At 42.2% G+C, this 25,171-nt stretch overlaps 1 protein-coding gene across 2 annotated transcripts in view; it reads right to left on the reverse strand.

Moving 5' to 3' along the window:
* LOC146829850 (nicotinamide N-methyltransferase-like) overlaps nucleotides 1-25,171 on the reverse strand; it is a 198,481-nt gene that overhangs the window by 158,751 nt on the left and 14,559 nt on the right. The window contains exon 2 of one of the 2 annotated variants that reach the window (XM_085608521.1): nucleotides 16,146-16,292. The exons of the other annotated variant lie outside the window; for it this stretch is intronic. Within the exon in view, the coding sequence (XP_085464647.1) occupies nucleotides 16,146-16,260 (115 nt within the window). The 5' untranslated portion in view covers nucleotides 16,261-16,292. The remainder of the gene's footprint in view (nucleotides 1-16,145; nucleotides 16,293-25,171) is intronic. 2 annotated transcript variants of the gene reach the window in all.

The raw sequence follows: 25,171 nt of genomic DNA on the forward strand, positions 1-25,171 counted from the left end.
ATAGGATTGGCTGGGACTTTATGTTCCGTGCTCTTCAATGGATAGGGTTTCCCTCTAAGTTAATTTCCTTTATTTCTCTCTTATACTCTGGTCCTAAAGCGTCTATTTTTGCTAATGGTAAAGTCTCCGATTATTTTTCTCTTTCAAGAGGTGTACGGCAGGGTTGCCCCCTATCCCCTCTCCTATTTGTAGTGGCACTAGAGCCTTTCCTTACCAAAATTAGGCAGGACCCCCTAATTACAGGATTCCATTTGAGTTCCCAACAAGTCAAAATGTCTGTTTATGCAGACGATATTCTGTTATACTGCTCTAATCCCGATACTTCCCTTCCTCCTTTCCTTTCCCAAGTAGATGCGTTTTCAAAACTCTCAGGATACCGCCTAAATCGTGATAAATGTGAAGTCTTACCCCTCAATGTTCTGTGTCTTAAACACTTTTTTGATCATACCGGTTTTTCCTGGCAATCCTCTAAATTAAAATATTTAGGATTATGGTTTTCCCCGTCTATCTCCGAAACCCTCAAACACAATTTTGACTACATTACTAAGAAGCTAAAGGACTCTATTACTAAGTGGCACCCTCTTTTCCTCTCCTGGTGGGGTAGGTTAGACTCCATTAAGATGATGCTTGCTCCCGTCGTTTTATATTCTCTCTCAATGATTCCTGTACACATCCCAGATTATTACTTTAAGACATTAGACCGCACTTTACTAAAATTCCTCTGGAAAGGTAAACCCCCTCGGATAGCCTTATCTACTCTCAAAAAAGATAAATTAAATGGTGGGCTTAAGTTTCCTGACTTTAAATCTTATCACCACGCATTTTCCCTAAAACAAGCCTCTTCGTGGCTTTCTTCGGACCTTCCTACCTATCCTCCCATTTGGCTTCGCATCGAGGAGTTTTTTACTTCCCCTTTTACCTTCTTGGAATCCCTTGCCTTCTCTGCGCACACTTCTTCTTTGCGTCATCCTGTTATCTCTCACACGCGAAAACTTTTATCTCCTCTCTTACCACCCTCTTATCCCTCACGCGATTCACTCTCTCAACAACCTATTTGGCATAATAAGTTACTACGTATTAAAAATCGTGCTTTCTTCTGGAGGATATGGCACTCCAAGGGCTTGAAATGGATTTCTCAACTCTTAATGGATGGTACACCTCTTCCTTTCTCAGTTCTCAAATCTGACTTTGCCCTTCCTAATTCATGTAAAAAGCAATATGACCTTCTGCTTCCCTCTCTTCACCAATATCTCTCATCGCTCCCACCTTTTCCAAATCTTCCTACAACCTGCTCTACTTTGTTCCCTTTAATAAACGCTTCCCCTTCTGCATCTTCCCTCTACAATGGTCTCTTATCTTTGGCAACGCGGTCCAAAACAAAGACTGAACTGGCATGGGAAAAAGATTTATTACATTCCTGGCCTGTCCCTTTGTGGGATAAGCTGTGGTTAAAGATTCATAAAACTTCACGGGCGGCCAACACCACTCAGACTCTTTATTTTGTATATCACCGAGCATTGTACTCACCCGCTCAGTTGGCTTCCTTTTCTTCCACCACTTCATCACACTGCTGGTCCTGCCCTTGTTTAACGGCTGACTTAAAACACATGCTATTTGATTGCCCTAACATTGCTAAATTCTGGCTCTTAGTTTGGTCTCAAATTAACAAGTTATTTAACACTAAAGTTCCTTTTTCCCTTTCAAATATATTTCTCGGTTCCCTATCCCCCTCATGGCCTCATCCTTCACCACATTGTCAATTAATAGATTTGCTAATCGCTATAGCCTTACATCTAATCACCTTGAATTGGAAACACGCGGATAACGTCACTTACAGAGCCTGGTGGAACGCCATCTGTTTTAACCACAGACTTGATACCAACTATGTTACCCCTATATCACTAGCAATTAAAAGGGATTTGTTATGGCTCCCTCTCACTACATATTTATCTGCTTCCCCCCCTCCGAATACTGTCGCTACTGTCATTGTGAGAACATCGGACGATGTCCGCAAACCGCCTTGATTTAATTTCGTTGTCTTTTGTTTGAATAATTATAATTGTTCTTGTATACTGTACTTATCCCATTACATCATTATATGCGTTTTAGAGTTTCACAATGCATGCAATGTAATGCTTCATTTTACCTCTTTTGCTACCCTTGATTGCTCTGTACTCTCCCCAACGAAATTCTTTTTGCTTCCTCCCTCTCTCCCCCTCTTTTCTTTTTCCCTCCCCCTTTCTCTTTTCTAGGTCACCATGTTTATTGCACCCTTTATGCTTAATATCCTTTATTGTTTATATCATAAGTACTTATGTTCTCTGATCGGTTTTTCATTGTGTATTGTATTTTCTTATTGGGCTCAATAAACTTAAACTTAAAAAAAAGATTTTATAGTCCGCACTTAAGAGCGAAATGGGCCGATATGACCCACAGCTAGCTGGATTTTTACCAGGTTTCAGAATCAAGGCAACTGTAGCGTCATTCCAAGACCCGGGGGGGGGCTTACTCCCTCTGCTAGTATCTGATTGAATAATTGAGTCAATTTCGGGATTGTCACCTCACCCAAAGATCTATATAACTCTGCTGGCAACCCATTGGGGCCCACAGCTTTGCCTCTCTTACATGCAGCCAAAGCCTTCTTCACTTCTTCTTGAGTGATATCTTATTCTAAGTCTTCCTGTTGTTTAGGACTCATAGATGTCAGTGTGGTTCTATCCAACCAGTCTTTGACTTTGGGCCTGTCATCTACACAATTTTCCTTGTAAATATCCTGGAAATATTTAAAAAATTCCTCACTGATTTCGTCGTCAGAAGATAGAGCATCTACCCCATCTCCAGCAGTAATTTCCTTAATCTGGTCACCGAGATGGTCTGCTTTTGCCTTCCCTGCTAGTAGTTTTCCTGCCCCATCCCCATACTCAAAATGGGCACTCTTACTTGCCTCCCATCTACGCATAAGCCTTGTTTGAAGGATGCCCTCCAACTGCTCCCTTAGTCTATTAAGTCTACCCAGGTCTTCTTGTTGCCTATCAAAAATGGCTTGACAGTTCAATTCTGCTTCCACTACCCTCAGAGATGCAATCTCCCCCCTATACTTTTTGTTCCTGTAACTCGACCTGCTAGCGATAATACCCCTTAAAAAAGCTTTGAGGGAGTCCCAGACCATGTTAATAGGTGTTGTACCTAAATTATTGCCCAAGAATAGTTTGGTCCCTCGGAAAACGAAGGCCATCTCTTCCTCCTCAAGGAGCAACATTTGGTCAAAAGACCAAACTCTGCTTCTCTGGGCCTGTTTCCAGTCAAGATCTAATAGTATTCCTGAATGGTCCGACAGGTGAGATGACAAGTAGATTATATCTTTAATCTTTCTGACTAAAATATAGTCAATTCTTGATTTGTGTCTTTACTTAAAGTTTCTATAAGATACTCCTAATTGCTGACCCGACCTTTCCCTCCATATGTCGCATAAGCCCGTTTGGGCCATCATGGTCTGTAGATATGCCCTAGATCTTGAGGGAACAGCAGCTCTACTATTTGGAGATATGTCAAGTTTAGGGTTGAGAACAATATTATAATCTTCAGCAATAATAACCGGTTCTGGAAAATCTAGAAGGTGCGAGAAGATTGTTTTGAGAAAAGAATGGCCATCTTGGTTCGGGCCATAGTAGCCAATCAACGTAATAAGGATGCCCATTAAAGTGACCTTCAATATTACCCATCTGCCACATGGGTCTTCCATATGATGTAAGATCTGAACATCGGCTTGCTTTTTAAAGAGAATCAAAACCCCTCTAATATTAGCCGTCTGGTTAGTACAAATAAAGGAGTCCACCCATTTCTGACTTTTAAGAATTTCCTTAGTTTCTTCCTTAAGAAGATGTGTCTCCTGGATGACAATGGCCTGTGCTGGAGAGTCTCTTAGAAATTGCAAAATGCTGGCTCTCCTAGACCTCACGTGCAGTCCATTGACATTCCAGGACAATATCTGGAGTGTTTTCATGGTGGCTTAAGTCTGAGACTCCGAACCTGCACTAAACCATGGAAAAACCAATAACCCCTCGAAATCTGGCTACAACTACCTGGACTAAATCTAAGATACTTGAGGCGAATGAGGAATTTTTATATTTTATGCCCCTGTGCCCCCCCCATAGCATTTTATTGGTATGTATAACTTTCAGGAAGGCAGGAAATTTCAACTGTACAACTGCACCAATCTTCTTGAAATTGTCCATCTTCCTACCTAGTTCCCACTGTCTTTCAAGGGTAACTCTGGCGAGATATGTACGAATGTCAAAGAAGAAGTCTCTGACCCTTAGAGTTTTTTTACTTTAAAGCCAAATTAAGAACTTTCTCCTTTAAGGAGTAGGTAAGAAAATTAATAAGAATTTTTCGTGGCTTTGTTCTATTTGGGTTCCTTCGAAATGGGTCTCTATGGATTCTCTGCATATCATTTCCTAAAATCTCCTCTCACTCTTCGAGCGACAAAGCTTCTTTAAGCAATGAAATGATATATACTTTGAGACCAGACCCTTCACTCCCTTCTGGAATATTCATAAAGCGAAGGTTGTTCCTATGAGAGTTGTTCTTCAACACCTCCATTCTATCACGGAGGGCAACTTCCTCCCTTTTAAGTGTCTGAATCTCGGCCTCTGCAGCCCCAAGATTAAATTCCAGTTCTTCCATAGATTTCTCTAGGGATTCATCCTGGAGTTTAGGAGAGCCACCTTCCTCTCTAGGAACTCGCAGGAATTCCTTATCTCGCCATGGTTGGCAGTCGATACAGAGAAACCATTCTTTATATCCTCTGTTAACGTGGCAAAAAGAGTTTCCAATGAGGCTACTGAGGCCCCAGCCGGTACTTGAGACTTAGGGCCTTTGTCTGCCCGTCTACTCTCTTGACTGACAGCTCCAGCATGGCTCTGGTCAGCCAGCTCTGTTACCTTATCAGGTGAGGGCGCAGGCATACTTTCAGTGTCTGTAGTTGATGTTTCAGCCTGGATGGGTAGAGGGCTGGCAGACTCCATATTATCAGTGAATGAGTTAGTCAGAAAATATCCAGTGAAGTTCCCTCTATGATCCTTCCCCTTTTTTGTAATATTCAGAACCTCAGGTTGTACTCTAAAAAATTATCGTAAAGAAGGGGTGACCCTGACTTTGCTATTGATGGGGTTACTTTAACTCCTCCCAGGCTTTATGCTCCTGCCCTTGACCTGATAAGTTTGGAACGCTTTACAGTCACTGGGAACTACCTCATTTGGTGAGCTTTCCAAAGCTTGATTTATATTCTGCTCCTCGGCTGGTTGTTTGTTAGCTTTTTTGATCCCTTTAGCCCTCACAAGACCAGAGGTGGCCCCCGTGTTTCCTGCCCTTCTTATTTCCCCCCCTTGTGATCGCCCCTGGGGCCCCAGAGACTTCTGAAGCTTCTCTCACCTGCGGAGGGAGGCAAACCTGTATGTTGTGAACACCCGCAAGCTGTCGCTTCTCCTGGAGCTGCTCCAATACTGTTACTGGGGGTAGTTCCCCCACTCCCAAACAAACCGGACGGGCAGGAATGGCCGGAAAACAAACTCCTTGGAAGCCGCTATCGGCTCTCCCCGGAGGATCCCGCGAGCCACTGCTCTGCGTCCCCCCCTAAGCTCCAGGGCATCCACATTCCAACGTGGCAGACAGGAAGACTGGAAGGTGCTGGGGACCCCCACACACATCCCCGGCCAGCACACCTCAGCAAAAAATCAGCACAGAACCTCGGGGAATACTCCGGCGGCTTCGGTGGTCAAAAAGCACCAGGTAAGGCGGCATTTTATTTATGGGACTGGAAAAGGCACTCCGGCTGCAAGCGGCTGCTCAGATAGCAGATACCATGTTCTCCCCGTTACCCCTGACTAATTCTTACATTTTTGTTTATATACATTTAGATAGGGGATGTTTTCTGATACAGGGTAGCATAGTCTTCCAATATACCTTTTTAAAGAATGCCAGTCAGTCAAAATAACTTTATTTCACAGATACAATATCAGAATAAAATGTAGTCTACAAAAATACTTTCATCAATGATTTAAAAGCATCCATTACAAATTTAGACTAACATGCAGTGAAAACATGATTCAAAAAAGGTAACAATAACATTTTTAAAAACAGTCATGAGCTAAAAAGCAATAATCAATCAATATATACACAGATTTTAAACAAGCCAGCATCTTACATTTCTTCTTAGATATCGGGTTAAGGATCTAATCTTCTCCCGCTTAAAACAGATAGGAAAAACGAGGCCAGGCAAAAACATATGAGAGGATCCAATAATGACTGTAGGTAATATAGGGCTACACAACATTGTCTAAATTTCAATTTTCGGGTAAGAGGGAGAATGTATTATTTTCTTTCATTAATATAGAGGTTACAAAAGAATACAACGTGCAAGTCATTCTGGATTATCACAAGGACAGGGTGGAAGTGCAGTGGCCGCATAAGCTTAAAACGGATGGCCCAGCATCAGAGGAATATCATTTAGGAGAAATCTCACTCAAATATATCTGTGTTGGAAATTTGTAACAATTGTTAATTAAGAAGATTTGATGTTAGTTATACTAGGTGCCCCATAATGTGGCTACCTGTGGACAGTTTAAGGTTAGCTTTTAAAAAAATTGCGCAAAAGTAGACCAATAAGCGAGTCTTCAGTTCCTTTTTTGTTCTTGACAAGCATAACTTAGGATCCTCATATAAATTATGTAGGCCAACGGCCTTCAGGTTAGTTTCGATATATTTTAACCATCTTATTTTACTTACACCATCTAAGTTCAAAGAGTCATTTATAATATGTGGAGAGGAGTTGGCCTAACAGCTAGGGCGGTCGACCTTGAATCTGGGGAACTGGGTTTGAGTCTCAGCAATGATGTTCAGCATCCTGTGATTCTGGGCAAATCACCTACTCACCCTGTGCCTAAAAGAAAAATGAATGTGTTCTCATGTAATGCAACTGGTGCTACCTAAAGCGCTCTGATACCCGATTTGGATCAAGTTCACGCTGTATAAAACTCTGTAAAAAAAGATTTTTTTAAATGAAAATATCTCTAGTTAATGAAAGGGTTTCTTTTTGCCATACTGAGTGCTACATCAATACCAGTGCTATACGGATCTTATCTGTAATAGAGGGAGCTCTCAGCTCCATGTGACAATTAGAAAAGACTTGGGGGAGGGATGCCAAGTTTTTCAAAAAGCCATCCTATATGTGCTAAAGTTTTGCGATATCAGATATACCCCAAACGGCTGCACCATAACAACAGATAGTGTTTTTGCCTCGTAAACCTTTTTTATTACTTCAATTGGCTTAGATCCAATTCTTTTCATGAATTTAACCTCTTCAGTGCCCATGACGAGCTGGACTCGTCATGGGCCGCGGTTGCGCTGTGCCCATGACGAGTCCAGCTCGTCATGAACCCCGCCCGCTAATGTAACGGCCGGCACAGGGCGGGGAAAAGGCGTGGCACTGAAGGGGTTAAAAACACCCCCAATATTTTTTGCCATCAGTATTGCTCTGTTGGAGACCATATTTCTCCAGTTGTGATCCCTTTCAAACATGATACCTCGATAGTTAAAAAAATCTACAACCTCTAGTTTTGCCCATTCAATATACATTCAAGGCTGTTTCTGCTGCTTTGGACCTGCCGCAAGGACAAAGGACTTAGCAGTGGTTAAATTTTCATGTCCAAATTGTTCATACATTTTACGTACTCCTCTATGAGAATGCCAATAAAGCAGTTGAAAACCCTATATGGCTCTCCTACCGACCTTCAACCGGGTAGCGCCTTTCAGCCATGCAGTTGCCTCGGAGCAGAGCACGCACACTTACCCCCAGTGTGAAACATGGTGGCTACTGTTGCAAAGAGATGCAGATGACTTGCTTGTTTTCTTGGCCTCTCAGTCGGGATAGGCAGAAGCAGGGTGAACCAGGAAGGTTTAAATATTGCCTGGACCGGAAAGGTCCACCTTCCATGATGCCCACCTTCCTTCAAACATCCAGGCCATCCAGAGTGAAGGGCAACAAGCTCACAAGGGCATGTTGTCATCTGAGGCCCAGCTTGGTAAAAACTAAGGTCCCACTGCGTCCTTGCAGCCATGTGTCTGCCCACCACTGTCTACTTTTACCCAGTGGGACACCCAGTGAGATGCCAAAACATTACCTGGCTCCTTCTGCACGCCTCCTATGCCTGACTGCCCCAGTCCGTCATCAAGCGCCGTGCATCAGAGAGTGGTGTTCTGATGTGGCAAGAGGAGAAGCGCTGGCAATTTCAGCTGATGATCGCCTTGCCCTGAGTTAAGGCTACCGATTACATCAAAATGTTTATGAGTGTTAAATTTATATACCAAGGTGTATTGGTGAATAAGTGGATGTATGAGTGCCTGTATGGATGATTCAGTGGCTGCGTGACTGACTGTATAAGTGAGTGATTAGGTGTCTCAGTGAATGTGTGGTTAAGTGACTGGTTGTGTAAATGTCTATATCACTCAGACATTTAGTGCCAAAGTATGGGTACATGAGTGGGTATGTGACTGGATGTATGTGTGACTGATTGGTTGTCTGCGTACATGTATGGTTGTATGAGTGTCTGTGTAGGTGTGTGAGGGTGTGTGTGACTGTCTGTTTAGATGAGTGAATGGGTAAGTCAGTGGCTGTATGGGTTAGTGAGTGCATGTGTGAGTAGCTGGATGAGTGAGTTTGTGTATGGCAGTATAGTTAAGTGAGTGGATGTGTCAGCAGTATATAGGTAGGTAGCTTGGTATGTGAAAGGTAGTATGGGTGAGTGATGGGGTATATTAGTGACTGTATGGGTGAGTGTGTGTTTTTGTCAGTAACTGCCTAGGTGAGTGAGTATGTATTAGTATCTGTACGAGTGAGTAAGTGGGTGTTATTTACTGTATGGATGAGTGACTAGGTGTGTGAGTAGCTCTGTGGGTGACTGAATCAGTGTGTGCATGGCTGTATGTGAGTGGATATGTCAGTGATTGTATTAGTGAGTGAGTGGGTATATGAGTGGCTGTATGGGTCAGTGAGTGGATTTGTGTTTGTAGATCTATGAATCAGTGACTGGGTGTGTAAGTACAGTTATGGGTATGTGAATGGATGTGTGGAAGTGGGTGTATGGAACGTTCTATGCGGTTGTGAGTGGGTATATCAGCGAGTCTGTAGATGATGTCATCAGTGATGTTATTTGAGATGTCAGCAGTGATGTCATCAGTGATGTCACTGACCATGTTATGAGTGATGTAATATGTGACACCATAAGCAGTGCATTGCAGGCGCACAGTTTATAGTTAGCTCAACTAACTATGAAGGCTGAATTTATCTGGTTTTGTGAAATGTCAGCCTAACCATAATGTCCCTGAAGCCTGTGTTCTTTTCAGTGAATTTCTAAGGTTTTTTAAATTAACATTTCTAACTATAACATCCCTGAAACCTCAGTTTTTTTTCAGTCAATTTCTAAGGTGTTTTAAGTGCTAATTTCTAACTATAACATCCCTGAAACCCATGTATTTTTCAGTAAATTTCAAAGGTTTTTTAAATGATAATTTCTAAGTATAATGTCCCAAAAATACTTTTTTTTAGTTTTTTAATTGTTATAAAAATAATGTCATGTTTTCTATTTTCTAAAATAAAAATATATATATATTTTTTTTTTCTTTTGAAGTCGATTTGTGTACCGATCATGTACCTGTCTTGGTGGGTGCACGAATCCAAGAATTTTGCCACCATGTTGGTTAAATCAGGTAGGATGTGTGTTCGGTATGTGACGGGTGCACAAATCTTGGCACCGTGGAACTTCACATATGAAGTTCTGGGGGTCGCGCCGGGTGCGGAAATCCATCACAAATCTTTAGGTTTTAAAAGTATATGTATATAAGTTTAATATGTATATTACAGCAAGAGATTATTTAATCTTATTATAAAAATCATATATTTGTAACTGGAATAAAGATAAATTATTGTTAAATATATTTTTACGGAATCGCGCCGAGTTCTAAACACACCCTCCTAGACTCTATATGAAGCTAGAGGTCAAAACACATAATATCACAGTAATAAGCACAAATACATGTCTGGCCCTAGGGGCGAGCCAAACCATATACTAAAATAGTGGTATAAGAACCACGACTTAACTAGACACAAGGCCTAGAGCCTGTATAATCACTGGGACAGTGTGGGGAAAGTCACGGTTAGATTTTTAAAGATTAGGGACACTTAGAATTGAGTCAGGACAAAACCCTCTTGGACTTAGGAAGTTCTGGGGTCAACACCCACGGGAGCACCAGAGTACTCGTGTTACCTCACCCAGGGAAGCCGGGTGCATAGGTGTCAAATGGTGTGGGGTCGCGCCGTCGAATTCAATGGGAGCTGGCGAAGAATCGCTGTTGCAAAGAAGATGCGAAGTGTCCGAAGAGATCTAAGCCTGGATCGAAGATGAGAAGAACCTGAAAGCAGAGGGGACAGCGTCTGGGTCACTAGCCAGTGAACAGGAAGGCGATAGGCAGATGCCCACCAATGTCGGGTGATTTCAGGTGAAGAAGGTGAAGCTTGACTCTTCAGCCACGAGGACCAGGAGGCAGTGAGGATGACCAGGAGCTGGATTTGAGCTGTCCCACAAAGGATGTCACGTGCTGCAGTGTCAGGGTCCAGATTGGACTCACCAAACCTTGTCAACAGCAGCCCACAGAGAAAGGAGAAAGATGCTTCGGTGCAGACCAGCAAGGTTTGTGGGACTCACCACTCGGTAGGGAGTCAGGGCACATCTGGAGCAATCATGAAAGCCCAAGAAAAAACAAAGTTACCCCCTCAGGGACCCACCAGTCGACAGACCAGGGATAGCGAAGGGACCTCAAGACGAAACACAAAATGGTGACCCATGGGTCACTCCGGGTGACTAGGCCAACAATCTTCAGTGGATTCTGTGCTCGAGGTGGGGGCTACAAATGAGCCCAAGCACGACTTCAAGAGACGTCGAGAAGTCAATGCACTTGCAAAAGTGCACGATGACCAGGAGTTCTGGTTCCACACTACTCACGAGGGCTGCGGGTCTCAGCTTTGCTGGGGACTCAGGGCAGCCTGTGAGATGTCTTGAAATTCTCTTCCTGGGCTGCAAATACTTCAGAGTCCAGCAGGAGCTTCGGATGTGCAGACCGGAAAATTGCTTTCTTGATGCCTGCCAAGCAGGGGAGTCACTCCTTGACCCCAAGGGAGATCTCTTCAGTCCTCTAGTCTTGAGTAGAGCATCGAATTTCCAGGATTCAACTTCAGAGTTTAGTTCAGGGATATCTACAGTTCTGGTTACAGAGGTTCCTTACTTATACCTAAGGAAGGGGATGGACTAGCTCTGGGGACCCACCTATGGGAGGGTTTGGCAAGAGGGGTGGCTACACCCATTTCCTTTGTCCAGTTTCATGACATAGCAGGGGCTGGAAGCCCCTGGACTGGTTTGAGCTGGACTATGCACAGGGACACCAAATGTGCCCCCAGTGCAGGACTTCAAAGCACTCAGAGAGTGCTCCCACCCAGCCCCAATACACACAAGCCTGTCTGGGAGGTGGTTACACCTCCCCGTGACAAGAAACCTATTGTCCAGGCCTCCCCTGCTGGAGTTTCGGTCAGCAGCAGGAGGCCAGACCCGTGTCTGTGTCTGCAGCATCCATTTTGTGATGTCAGGTCTCTATTAAGTTTCTACCAGGTAGACCAGTGGGGACATTTCTCTCCCTCTAGAAGGGTGAAATTCTACCCCAGCTGCCAGAACTGGTGGGGGGGGTAGTATTCCAAAGTGTTTGACACCAAACACGACATGTTTCCGTGCAGCCATCCCAAAGTTAGCATTTACCGCGTGGTTGTAATGCACTTAAGAGTATATGGTCAGGCTGCACTGCAAACAGCATATGAGAAGGGTCTCCGAACTCTGCAGAGGGGCTCTGCTCATGCAGGGGCACCTTCTCACATAAGAACCAAGCACTCTGCCTTCAGTATTGATAAGGCCTGCCATAGGAATGACTTATAGGTTTATATGTGTGTATATATATAGTGATTAAGGTAACCTATATCACAGTAAGGGGTGCATGCACCACCTTACCTAGGCTGCAGTAGCAGACCTGTGGTGTAATTTCGGGTGGCTTTCCAGGGGTGGCATAATACATGATTCAGCCCCTGGTAGGCCTCTGGGGTACCTATACCCTGGGTACACAGTGTACCATATACTAGGGACTCACAAGGGTACTTCAGGATCCAATTTGTGGTGTACCTAAAGTACATGCAATCAATTTAGAGAGGAAGCAGCTAGGCTGGGGCCCTGGATAGCAGGGTCCCAGCCAGACTAAAGTCGAAAAACAGTGAAACACCAACAAAAAGTGGGGGTAAACATGTGAAGCAGATCCTACTCTCCTACATTTTACAACTGAGTTTCCTTTGGTTAATAAGATTGCCTTTGGCATGTTTTACCAAGCATCCTTCACATCCAATTACTGCATATTTTTCTTCATTGATATTTTCTGTAATATTTCTCTAAAAACTGTAATTTTGCAGTACTTCATAGAGACATATGCTTTCCAGATGTGGACTCCTTTTGGAATAGTACGTATCCAACATATTTGTTTTAACAATATCTGTACTTTACGGTTCATTCAATGCAAAGTATTCGATTTCTTCTAGAGATTTCAATACTTAATTTTGTGTTTTAGCAAGACCTAGACTTACCCAAATGAGTCCTCTTGACTTTGAGTATAAACTTGCAGAGGTCAACCAATCTGAACATTTGTAAGATCCAATTTCTCGATGGGAAAGCATCTGCAAACTAAATCTATACAACTTGTCACTAAGAGTCTTCTCTTGTTAAATTTCTTGCCACATTTCTTTCAACTCCGTCTTTTCAGATTTTGTTATATATGATGTAACCTACCAAACAACAGCACATTAATTATCTACAACATACTGGATATCCATATTTGCGATCCACATTGTCAAAATCACTTGATTGTGGACATTAATATAATTTGATTCTTCAGTTCTTTTCATGTTGTAAATATTCTTTGGAGATTTTCTAGTGATAGTATGCCTTACTGCTGACATGAAACTATTGACTCTTCCTTTTGACATTACTGGACATGGGAATGAAAAACAACATATTGTATAACATTTTCCCATTGACATGTATTTTCGTAGACACTATTTTCCACATCGATGACTTTGAAACCGTAAAACTTGTTGTCTTAAGCCATTTTCTCCTTTTTTTGGAATAGCACAGGTAACATAGTCTTCAATAAAATACAAAACTGTTTCATCAGAATTGGTTCCAAATTTAGGTGCATCCTTGATCCATAGCATGTGCGTATGAGGAGCACCTCTGGCAGGGTTCCCTTTTCTTCAAAAGAAATAAATAACTTCTCCAAGAGGTGGATTGTTTTTATTGCAGATAAAAGACATCATAGCTTGAAACCTATGATTAAAATATCTGCGCACATTTACAGGATCCAAGGAACACAGATTTCCAGCTGTCTTCAATTCAATGTTTTTAATATTTAAATTTGCTTCCCATAGAAACTGAATTAAATCGTCCCGTGCGTGTTCAGCACAGCTAAGCGTAACAAACCACATAGGGGTTCCTAAGTTTCTTAACATACATTTAAGTTCTCAATGGCGACGATACCAATACTCATTAGTACCACGTTGACACGCCATCAAATTAATTAACTGAGATTCTAAATGACCGTATCTTTGTTGAACTTTGTCCAAAAAATCCTTTGCAGAAACTTGTGTAAGATGAACTCCTATTTTTAAAATGTGGTTCACTGCATATGAAAGTCCAGACAAGTCACTGTCAAACAGAAGATTAAATAAATATTGTATACACTGTCGCAATCTTGGATCTTCTGAGTGCAATCTTGTTGCACGATATTTTGAAGCTGGAATCTGTACTGGTCATTCATCATATCGTCCACCTTTTCCAGTGGGGAAGAGCTGGGGAAAACAACAACCTTCTAAACTTTTTTCCCATACGCTATTGGGATTACCTTTTGCTTTTATCATTTGAAATAATTCAATAGTGTTTACCATAACTTCTTTTGAATGTAGAAGATGTATAGTGTAATGTTCATAAGTTTCTTCACTTCTGGAGTTGTCTTCCTTTTCTATTTGCCCAGTTGAAATTTCAATATCATCTTCTAAAGATAATTATTGTGCTTCATCCTATACATTTTTATAGTACATTTTTTGTGTATAAGATATAATGTAGCCTTTTGAAGTTTGGTGACATCTACTAACTCATGCCGGGGCATATTATCAAGAAACGGCGTTAAAATTATCGCCGCTTTAGTGCCAGAAAACTGCCGCTAAAGCGGCGATAATGGGCTTGTGTAATATGCCCGTGAGAATTCCCATAGAAGCCCATGCTCTCGTGTCAACATGGGCTTCTATTGGAATTCTCTGCGCCGATAATTTTAACACCGTGCTTGATAATATGCCCCGCTGTATTTTTCAACTCCTTATTGTTACACCATTAACTAGAATAACTACAGGTACACTTTCTTCTCTCTCTACACCAACAGTTTCAATATTTTTCTTAAACTCTAAAGGTAAATACACAACTCTTCCTTTTAAACCTCTTTGTAAATCTGTTGGAGGCAACGTATCTGTTTTAGGCTCCATACGAACTACAGCCTGAAATGGGTGCACAGATTGATTAAGAATAGACTCATACATATTTAACTGTACCAGTTACGAAGGAATAGCCACCAACTCTAGGTTGTTATGTACAGCTCTAGCTGGCATTTTGTTCTCTTCTAATCTGTTATAACAATATTTACAAATACGTTGATCACTACCCAATTTAAAACAATCTTCCACCAACAAATAAGACCAAATTGCTCCCACTTATAATTGTTTTCCTTTTCACTTTTTAAATACAAATCAACATTCCTAGTTTGACTTCTATAGTGAGTACGTCAACAAAAAATACAAACATAGTTTGGTTTTTCACAAGAAAGTACTTTAAACTTTGTAATTTCTTCTGCAAACTTCTCTGCAGTACTATGTTCCACCTCTTCTTCAACACCTACACTTATCAAACTCTCACTTTCTCTACACTCCTCTTGAGGAACAGAGAAACAAAACTCTATATTATCAGAAACTTTTTTTACATCCACTGAACCATGCAAAAGAACAGTGTTTATTTCACTTAAAGATAATGCAACATGTTTTACATAGTACAATCTTCTTACTAACTTCCGCATTTCTGAGTGATGTACTGCTAACATTCTTAAATGACGAAAAGTACTTCAACACACTTTTCTAGAAAGACAAGCCAGAGAATGACCCTGCAAGCCAATATATTTTTTCACTTTGCAAGGATCTAGTCCTTGCAATATATTAATCTTCCGTTTAACACTTTTATCACCATAATCTTGTAAGAAATGTCATAATATATCAATATATTCCTGTTGTACACTACAAATACTACTACATTCCCACTTACACACTGGAGCTTGTGTATGCCTACCTTGAACTTCTTCAGCTATTACTTCTTCCACATTTCATGGAACCATCTTTTCTTTTTCAATTGGACAACCATTTTTAATCTCATAACAACGACCCCTGGTATCAACTGCATGAACTAATTTAATTGGTTGAAAATGGCTTTCTTCATTAAAAAAAGGTTCTATACTAGAAGTGTGCTTCCATTCACCCACATTTATTTTTGCAAAAGTTAGTTCTATTAACCAGTCTTTTTTTTTTACTTTTCGGCTTCATAAAGTGCATTTTTTTAATCAATGTTTTCATTCTCTTCAATACTAATATAAACAATTTTATTTTCAATTCAAAAGCCTTTTCAAGTACACTTTTAATCTGTTCTTTCTTTCTGTAAAATGCTGATCTTTTATAATTTTTCAATCTTTCAATACATTTTGTAGTACTCTACTTTTATGCATTCTCTTCCTAATGTCTTTATATTGTTTCTTTATTTTTTTCAACATGGATTGCTTTCCTATAACCTGATTTTGCATTAATTACTTTTTATTTCCCTTCTGATTGCTTTTAGTACTTTTCTTTCTCTTTTCCCCATTTTCAAAATCGATTACTTTTTTAAAAACACTTTTAACAAATTATGTTGTTCTCTTACCAGAAGACTTTTTCTTCAACGTCACATGTTGCACTTCATCTACTTTCTGCTTTTCTCTATCCTTTAAATAGTTTTGTTTCCTTTGTTGTCTTTTCTTTTGAACATTTCTTGTCATACTGAATATTTCTTAACAATTATGAAGAATTTCTAAAAAAAAGTTTATTATCTTTAAAAAAATATTTAATATTATTAAAATAATTATATACAAATATTGTCATCTATAAATAAAGAAATACATTGAGTATTGCCTAGGTGACTAGATAAGTGCAACAGTAGGACCTGGATGATTCTACAACTGCAATGGTGGCAAGTAACTAGTGCCTGGGTGATTGCATGACTAAAAATTTTATATCTGGAGGATTACTGTATTACATAGCAAATCAGTGGTTGATTGTATAACTGCATGAGCACTTCTTGGGTGATTGCAGGAGTACTGAAGGAATGCCTGAGTGATTCGACGAGTGCAAAGGTAGTTCCTGAGTAATTTTATAAGTGCATGAGTACTGGCTGAGTGATTACATAAGTACAAGGGTAATACCTGCATGATTGAAAGAGTGCAAGGGTAGTACCTGAAAGATTACATAAATTCATTGATAGTGGCTGGGTGATTGAAAGAGTGCATAAGTAATACCTGGGTGAATGCATAACTACATAGGTAGTGCCTGGGTGGTTTCATGAGGGCAGGAGTAATAACCTGGGTAATTGCAACAGTGCATATGTAGTGCCTGAATCATTTGAAGACTGCATAGGTAGTACTTGGGTATTTTTATAACTGCATGAGTGTTGGGCCTAGCCAAATACAAAGCATCACACTATTACATGACTCAACCATAAGTCTCTCCATATTGTTAAAAGCACGCATGCATACGTCTCTACCTTTTCAAATCATCATCATATCTAAAAGAAACATGCATACAATATTTTTGAAATATAGTGAAACCTAGAAACTGAGACATGTAATAGATCTGACTGTGTGATTGCATAACTCCATGCATAGTGCACTGATGATTGTATGACTCATCCACACCATTCCAGTACTACTCACAGTCTTCAGACTACCACAAAAAAACCAACAACACCGCCTTGGTATACATCATGCACCTTCAAATGTATAAGACATATGAAAATACATATAAAAGTAGAAACATACTTGAGACAGAAGTCCATGAACACCTTAAAACCAGACTCCACCTCCAATTTTAAAGCAACAGCTACAATTAGGGGGTATACTTCAAATGTACATATCCATACACTAAAACAAACTACCATAATAACTAATCCATCTTCCAATATACACATATTACTACACAGAATCTATTTCAAACAACATTTAACTACAAAAAACAAACTACAATACACATCTCTACATTTAATAATATATTTCAAACATCACAGTTCATCAATAACTTTTAAAGTTTAAAAATAAACCTAATACATAATACACCTCACACATTTATAACTCACCTTCTAAATTGATTTGTAGAATTTAAAATATCACAAACTCATAAAAGATTTTTTTATGCACACAATCAATGTAATGCACCACTCTCAGCAAGATAACCGAGTCACAAGTAAAAGGGTTAAAAAAACATTAAAAAACAAGAAAAGGCCTGCTCGGGGTGTCCCACAAAGACCCCCAGGACCCAGAAAATCAGCTCAAGCCCCCCACACTGTCCCGGGGGCCATTACCTCCCTGGGGCACTATTTATTGTAATGTGGGGGTCCGTTGCAGACTCCTGGGGACCACCACCTCCCCGGGGCTTTAATTGGTTGGGATGGGGGCTGCGCGGCCCCCCTCCTGGAACCCTCAATGGCCCTGGGGACTGCCACCCCCCAGGGCCAGCTCCTTGCAATGTCCTGGGGTGCCCACTCCCGGGACTTTTGCTGTTTGCTATGGCAGGGCAGGAGCACGGCTCCCACCCTGCCATAGCAAACTCTGCTTCGCTTCGATGAACCGAGAGCAGGAAACCTGCTCTCGCTTCAACAAAGCAAAGGAGAATTACTTTTGGGCAAGGGGAGCCACATGTTAGCAGCTCCCCTTGCCCAAAAGCAATGCTGGCTCCTGCAGGAGGAGGGGTGCCAGTAGGGACGGTAGGGGCATTGTGGCTCCCCCACAGTCCCCAACTTGAGGGCTGGCCCCGGGGATGGGGTCCCCGGGGCCAGAAGTGGCCCAGGAGGGGAGCCACTCAACCCCCCTCAGTTTATTTAAAAAAAATAATGGCCAAACCCCAGGGGATGGGGTCCCCAGGGCTAAAAATGGCCCAGGAGGGGGCCCGCTTGACCCCCCTCCCTTTAATTTTCTTTAAAAAAAAAACAATGGCCAAGCCCAGAGGGATGGGGACCCCGTGGCCACAAATGGCCAGGAAGGTGGGCTATGCTGCCCCCTTTCTTTTTTAATGTAATGAAAAAAAAAGAAGGCCAACCCTGGGGGATGGGGTCCCCCGGGCCCAAATTGGCCTCAAGAGGGGGCCAAGCAGGCCCCCTCAAAAATATAAAAAAAAGGCTGGGTATTCACAGGGGGATGGAGTCCCTGGGGACAAAAGTGGCCTAGGGAAGTGGGGCCACGTGGCCCCCTCACATAAAATAAAAAAAAGAAACCGGCAACTCACTGGAGGCCCTGCACCCTCCCTGCATGACTCTGCAAATGCGCCTCCTGGCGTGCTCTGTGTTGGGGGTTACGTCCCCATTGCTAGTGAGGGTCCCTGTGGGCCAAGTAGGCCACCAGGAACCTCCAGTAAGCCTCCCACAGTAGGATTGCTGAGAGGTGGAAAGAGGCCATGCCCCTTTTTACACCACTCTGCAAATGGGCCTCTTGGTGTGCTGCTGGCGGGGTGATGAGGTCCCCTTGTGTCTTGAGGAACTCAGGACTGAAGTGGACTTCATCCCTGAGCAGCAGTGCACCCAGCAGTGCATTTGCAGAGTGGTGTAAAATGGGGCGTGGCCTCGGACCACTCTCAGCAATACAGCTGTGTGGGGCTTGCTGGAGGTACCTGGTGGGCTAGTTGGCTCATTGGGACCCCCAGGATTTAATGGGACTTAATCCACCAACCCAGAACATGTCAGGAGGTGCGTTTTCAGAGTGGTGGAGAAAGGGGGCATGGCCTGTGTCCACCTTTCAGCAATCCCTCTATCTGGGGCAAACTGCAGGTATCAAGTAGGCTAGTTGGCCCCTAAGGATCCCCAGCAGCGAAGGAGACTTTAATCCTCATCCAATAGCACGTCAGGAAGTGTGTTTGCAGAATGGTGAGAAAAGGGGTGTGGACTGCTATGAGAACTTAGCAATCCTGCTGTGTGGGACTTATTGGAGGTAATAGGAGGGGTAGTTGGCCCCCGAGGTTTACCTTGGGGGCCAACTATTCCTCCTGTTACCTCCAGTAAGTCCCACACAGTGGGATTGCTGTGAGGGGTGTTCGGAGTCCACGCTCACCTTTCTCCACCACTCTGCAAAAGTGACTCCTGGCACAGTACTGGTTGGGGGATGAAGTCTACTTTACTCCTGAGGGACTTTGGTGGCCAAGTAGCCCTCCTGATACCTCCTGTAAGTCCTACGCAGTGTAATTCTTGAGCACTGGTTGGAGGCCCAGCCCCCTTTCTCCACCACTCTGCTAAGGTGACTACCAGTTAAAGAACCATTTGTAATGTGATAGGTCTCACATTTGCAAGAGTTAAAGCTATTGGTGTTGTAAATCTAAAAGTGTTTTATTAATGTTTCTTAGAATGGAGTAGATGTAGGTTGTGTCTAGTGGAATTATGTGGTATGTCGTGCAGTGAAATTATGTGGATAGAAAGTATGTGGTATTTAGTGAATGGGAATTTTGTAGAGTAGGATTATGTGTTACGGAGAGAAATGATGTGGTATGGTAGTTTGTGTTGTGGAGTGATAACCTCAGGTTTAGTCTTCCTCATTTCCATAGAAGCTAAACTATGAATCAATAGGACAAAAAAAAGAGGGAATTAATGAGGAAAACTTCTAGACGTAGTCAGAGGTATGAGCAGGGCTACTGGAATTATGTGGCTCTTAGGCTGCACCAACTCTCGTACAATTATACATTTTCTGCATTAGCCACATAATTCATCATCTGCTGCATAATCTGCAGATTTGTAGAAAAAAAGCCTTGTTTTTAGCTCAAACATTATCAAAAATGCAGTGACAGCATAGTGGAAGGTCCTTTGTAAACTTAGAATGGTCACCTGTTACTTATTGCTAAATGTGGGTGTTAAATTGTTACTAATGGTATGCAAGCCACTCTTGCTTCTTTCTGTGCCTCTCTTGCCTCTTTCTGCATTTCGGTTGCTTCTTTCTGCACCCATATGGCTTCTTTCTGCACCCCTCGTGCCTCTTCCACACCCATCTTGCTTCTTTCTGCATCTCTCTTGCTTCTTTCAGCACCACAGATGCTTCTTTCTGCACCCCTCTTTCCTCTATCTGCACCCCTCTTGCATCTTTCTGCATCCTTGCTCCTTCTTTCTGCTCTTCTTTTATTTCTCTCTGCACCTCTCTTGCTTCTTTCTGCAACCCTCTTGCCACTTTATCCACCCCTGTCCCCCCTTTTTGCATCTCTGTTGCTTCTTTTTGTACTTCTCTTGCCTCTTTTTCCACCCCTCGTCCGTCTTTCTGCACCTCTGTTGCTTCTTTCTGTACTTTTCTTGCTTCTTTCTGCACCTCTCTTCCTTTTTTCTGCAACCCTTGTGCCTCTTTCTGCACCCTTCTTCCCTCTATCTGCACCCCTCTTGCATCTTTCTGTACCCATGCTCCTTCTTTCTGCTCTTCTTTTGTTACTTTCTGTATCCCTCTTGACTCTTTCTCCTCCCCACTTCTCACTTTCTGCATCTCTGTTGCTTCTTAATGCACTTCTCATGCTTCTATCTGCACCTCTCTTGCTTCTTTCTGCACTCCTATTGCCTCTTTCTGTACTTCTGTTGCATCTTTCTGCATATCATTTGTTTCTTTCTTCTGCTCTCTTGCTTCTTTCTGCACCCCTCTTGCCTCTTTCTCCACCTTTCCTCTTCCTTTCTGCAACCTGTGTGCCTCTTTCTGCAATTTTCTTCCCTCTTTCAGCTCCCCTCTTGTCTCTTTCTGCACCTCTGTTGCTTCTTTCTGCACTTCTTTTGTTTCTTTCTGTATCTTTCTTAATTGTTTCTGCACTCCTCATCCCTCTTTCTGCACACCTCTTCCCTCTTTCTGCAATCCTCTTGCCTCTTTCTGCAACTCTGTTCCTTCTTTCTGCACTACTTTTTCTTCTTTCTGCACCTCTCTTGCTTCATTTTGCATTCCTCTTGCTTCTTTCTGCACCCCTTGTGTCTCTTTCACACCCCTCTTCCTTCTTTCTGCAGCCCTCTTGTTTCTTTCTGTATCCCTCTTGTCTCTTTCTCCACCCCTGTGTCCCCCATTTTTGCATCTCTGTGCTTCTTTATGCACTTCTCTTGCTTCGTTCTGCACCTCTCTTGCTTTATTTGAATCCTTTGTGCCGCTTGCTGTACCCTCTTCCCTCTTTCTGCACTCCTCTTACCTCTTTCTGCACCTCTGTTGCTTCTTTGTGCACTTATCTTGCCTCTTTCTGTACACCTCTTGCCTCTTTCTGTACCTGTTTTGCTTCTTTGTGCACTTCCCTTGCTTCTTTCTGCACTTCTGTTGCTTCTTTCTGTACTCCTCTTGCCTCTTCTGCAACTCCATTCCTCCTTTCTGCAACCCGTGTGCTTCTTTCTGCACTCTTCCATCTTTCTGCTCCCCTCTTGTTTCTTTCTGCACCTCTGTTGCTTCTTTCTGCACTTCTTTTGTTTCTTTCTGTACCTTTCTTAATTGTTTCTGCACCACTCGTCCCTCTTTCTGCACACCTCTTCCCTCTTTCTGCACTCCTCTTGCCTCTTTCTGTACCTCTGTCCCTTTTTTCTTCGCTTCTTGGTTTTCTTTCTATACCTCTATTGCTTCATTCTGCATCCCTCTTGCTTCTTCTGCACCCCTTGTGTCACTTTCACATCCCTTTTCCTTCTTTCTGTACCCCTCTTGTCTCTTTCTGAACCTCTGTTCCTTCTTTCTGCACGTCTTTTCTTTCTTTCTGCATCTCTCTTGTTTCTTTCTGTATCCCTCTTGCCTCTTTCTCCACCCCTTCGTCCCCCTTTTTGCATCTCTGTTGCTTCTATATGCACTTCTCTTGCTTCGTTCTGCACCACTCTTGCTTTATTTGCATCCTTTGTGCCGCTTTCTGCACCCCTCTTCCCTCTTTCTGCACTCCTCTTGCCTCTTTCTGCACCTATTTTGTTTCTTTATGCACTTCCCTTGCTTCTTTCTTCACTTATGTTGCTTCTTTCTGCACTCCTCTTGCCTCTTTCTGTAATCTTCTTCCCTCTTGCTGCACCTCTCTTGCCTCTTTCTGCACCTTGTTCCCTTTTCTGCACCTCTCTTACCTGTTTCTGCAACTCTCTTGCCTCTTTCTGCAGTTCTCTTGCCTCCTTCTGTACCTCTGTAACTTCTTTCTGCACTTGTCTTGCCACTTTCTGCACCCCTGTTGTCTCTTTCTGCACTCGTCTTCCCTCTTTCTGCACCTCTTTTGCATCTTACTGTATCTCACTTGCCTCTTTCTGTACTTCTCTTGCTTCTTTCAACACCTCTGTTGCTTCTTTCAGCAATTATCTTGCCTCTTTCTGCACTTATCTTGCCTGTTTCTGTACCTCTCTTGCATCTTTCTGCACCTATGTTGCCTCTTTCTGTACCTCACTTGCTTCTTCTTACTCCCCTCTTGCCTTTTTCTACACCCCTCTTCTCTCTTTCTGCAACTCTCGTGCCTCTTTTTGAATCCCTATTCCCTCGTTCTGCACCTTTCCTGCCTGTTTCTGCACCTCTCTTGCCTCTTTTTGTACCTCTGTTGTTTCTTTCTGCACTCCTTTTGCCTCTTTCTGCATAGTTCTTCCCTCTTTCTGCACCTCTCTTGCCTATTTCTGCACCCCTGTTCCCTTTTTCTGTACCTCTCTTGCCTGTTTCTACATTTCTCTTGCCTCCTTCTGCACCTGTTGCTTCTTCTTTCTGCACTTCTCTTGCCACTTTCTGCACCCCTGTTGCTTAATTCTGCACTTCCCATGCTTCTTTCTGCACTCATCTTCCCCCTTTCTGCACCTCTCTTGCCTCTTTCTGCATTTTACTTGCCTCTTTCTGCACCTCTGACTTAGAGGTAGTTTTAACCCCCCTGCCCTATTATGTATTACATGCCAAGCTTTCTGTGGCTCTCCATAATAGAACACTGCCTGCAGTGATATATTTCCCTTTCATGTGTAATTGTATATGACGTCTTTTAAACTGACAAGACTGCTGAAAAAAGTAGACAAAAATCCCTTATTGCTTTTCAAGACAACAGTCTCTGTTGAAGAATAGCTCTATCACTAACACAGAAAGAACGTGAGTTGTCAATACTGTTTTTTAAAGAATAGAAAATAGAAAAGAGACTACGCGACACGGAAGAAAAAGCTTCATCACACAGATTGAATCGGAGACCTATTGCGGTCCGAAATCGGGAGGAGTAACACCGCCATGAAGACTTTGAACAAAAAACAGTGAGTGGATATTACACAAGGCTGGGATTTAAAGAATCCTGGCACTATTACAAGAGTGTATAAGCAATTACATTTTGGATGTTTAAACCAGCCAGTCCATGAGCATATATCTCGTCCTGGACAATGTATGTCTTCTGCATCCCACAATCGATATTGCAGCAGTCTTCTATTTAAATGATTGTGGCAGCACAGGAAGGTTCACTAAGAACTTTATCCCTGATGCCGTAACCAACCGGACCGTTTGCGTAAACTCGGTCCATTATGATTTACACATATGAGATGCCTTAAAAAGAGTTGAGTATGTCCGCACAATCAAATATGGACACTAGTTGTGCAAGACACCGTTTTCAACGGAGAGGATACTCTATATTGTGCTCTACTATGGACAGTCATCATTATAAAGAGAACTATGCAAAGAAAGGGCAGTCTACTTTGCACAAATGTTCCTCTGGGAACATGTCTCGGCTGACAGGGCAGTGTGTTTTCATACCATAGCCTCTATAGTTATTTTGGATGGGATGATAGGATAGAGGTAATTTCATACCTACAGCTTACTTGCACAACTGTCATATTGGGGAGAGTTGTGATCAGAGAGATAAGCCCCTTTTCACACCCTAACTTGCACGCATAGGAGAGGTGCCAGTCTCTGTCCACAATGTACTATGCAGACTTATCATGCAAGAGAGATATATCAACAAACAACACAGTTCCTTTCCATAGCCTAATATGCATAACTAACATCAAGGGAAGAGGTATGAGCAGAGAGATACCTTTGCTGCAAAGTGTACAGGGAACATACTTTTGAGAAACTTTCTTGCTACATGGCCTCATTTCAAATTGCCACACCAAAGAGTCCTTGAGTGGCTGAGCTGATGCAGGAGCCAACGAATGTTTGATTCTGATGAAGACATCTGTGTGAAGAGAGGAAAGCAGAGCATCCAAATATGTCTACTATTGTCTAAAATCCAATAGTGCAATAAAGGAAAAAATGTAGAATCTTCTTCTCCGGAAATACACATTCTTACGAACCTAGCACAATCCTTCCTTAGGATGGAGTTACTCTCCTGGATTTCTCACGAGAATCCTGTGAGAGTCTTGTGAGATTATACAAATTTATATCTTTTTATATTGCATGGAACAATTCATAATCAATTTTTCCAAGCTAATCACCATCTCCAGTGTCTTAATTTAGTCGGCATTGCAAGAAAACACTGTTATTAAACTAATTCCAAATTCACAATCCCGCAGGTATCTCATGAGAGCTGAACAGCAAGTAGATCCCCTTGGAGTTTACATCAAGGATTATGTGTTTGAGGCCCACAAGATTGTAAAAATATTATTGCTTTATATATTCAATGGAAAAAATCATGATCAGTTTTTTATAATATCAACTTCTGTAATCTGTTACTTTGTTCAGAATTGCAGAAAAATACTGTTCTTAACTTAATCCCAAATGTATGATCCTGAGAGAGGGTCACATG

Source organism: Triturus cristatus, chromosome 5_2 (genome assembly GCF_964204655.1).
Source record: "Triturus cristatus chromosome 5_2, aTriCri1.1, whole genome shotgun sequence".
Taxonomy (NCBI): domain Eukaryota; kingdom Metazoa; phylum Chordata; class Amphibia; order Caudata; family Salamandridae; genus Triturus; species Triturus cristatus.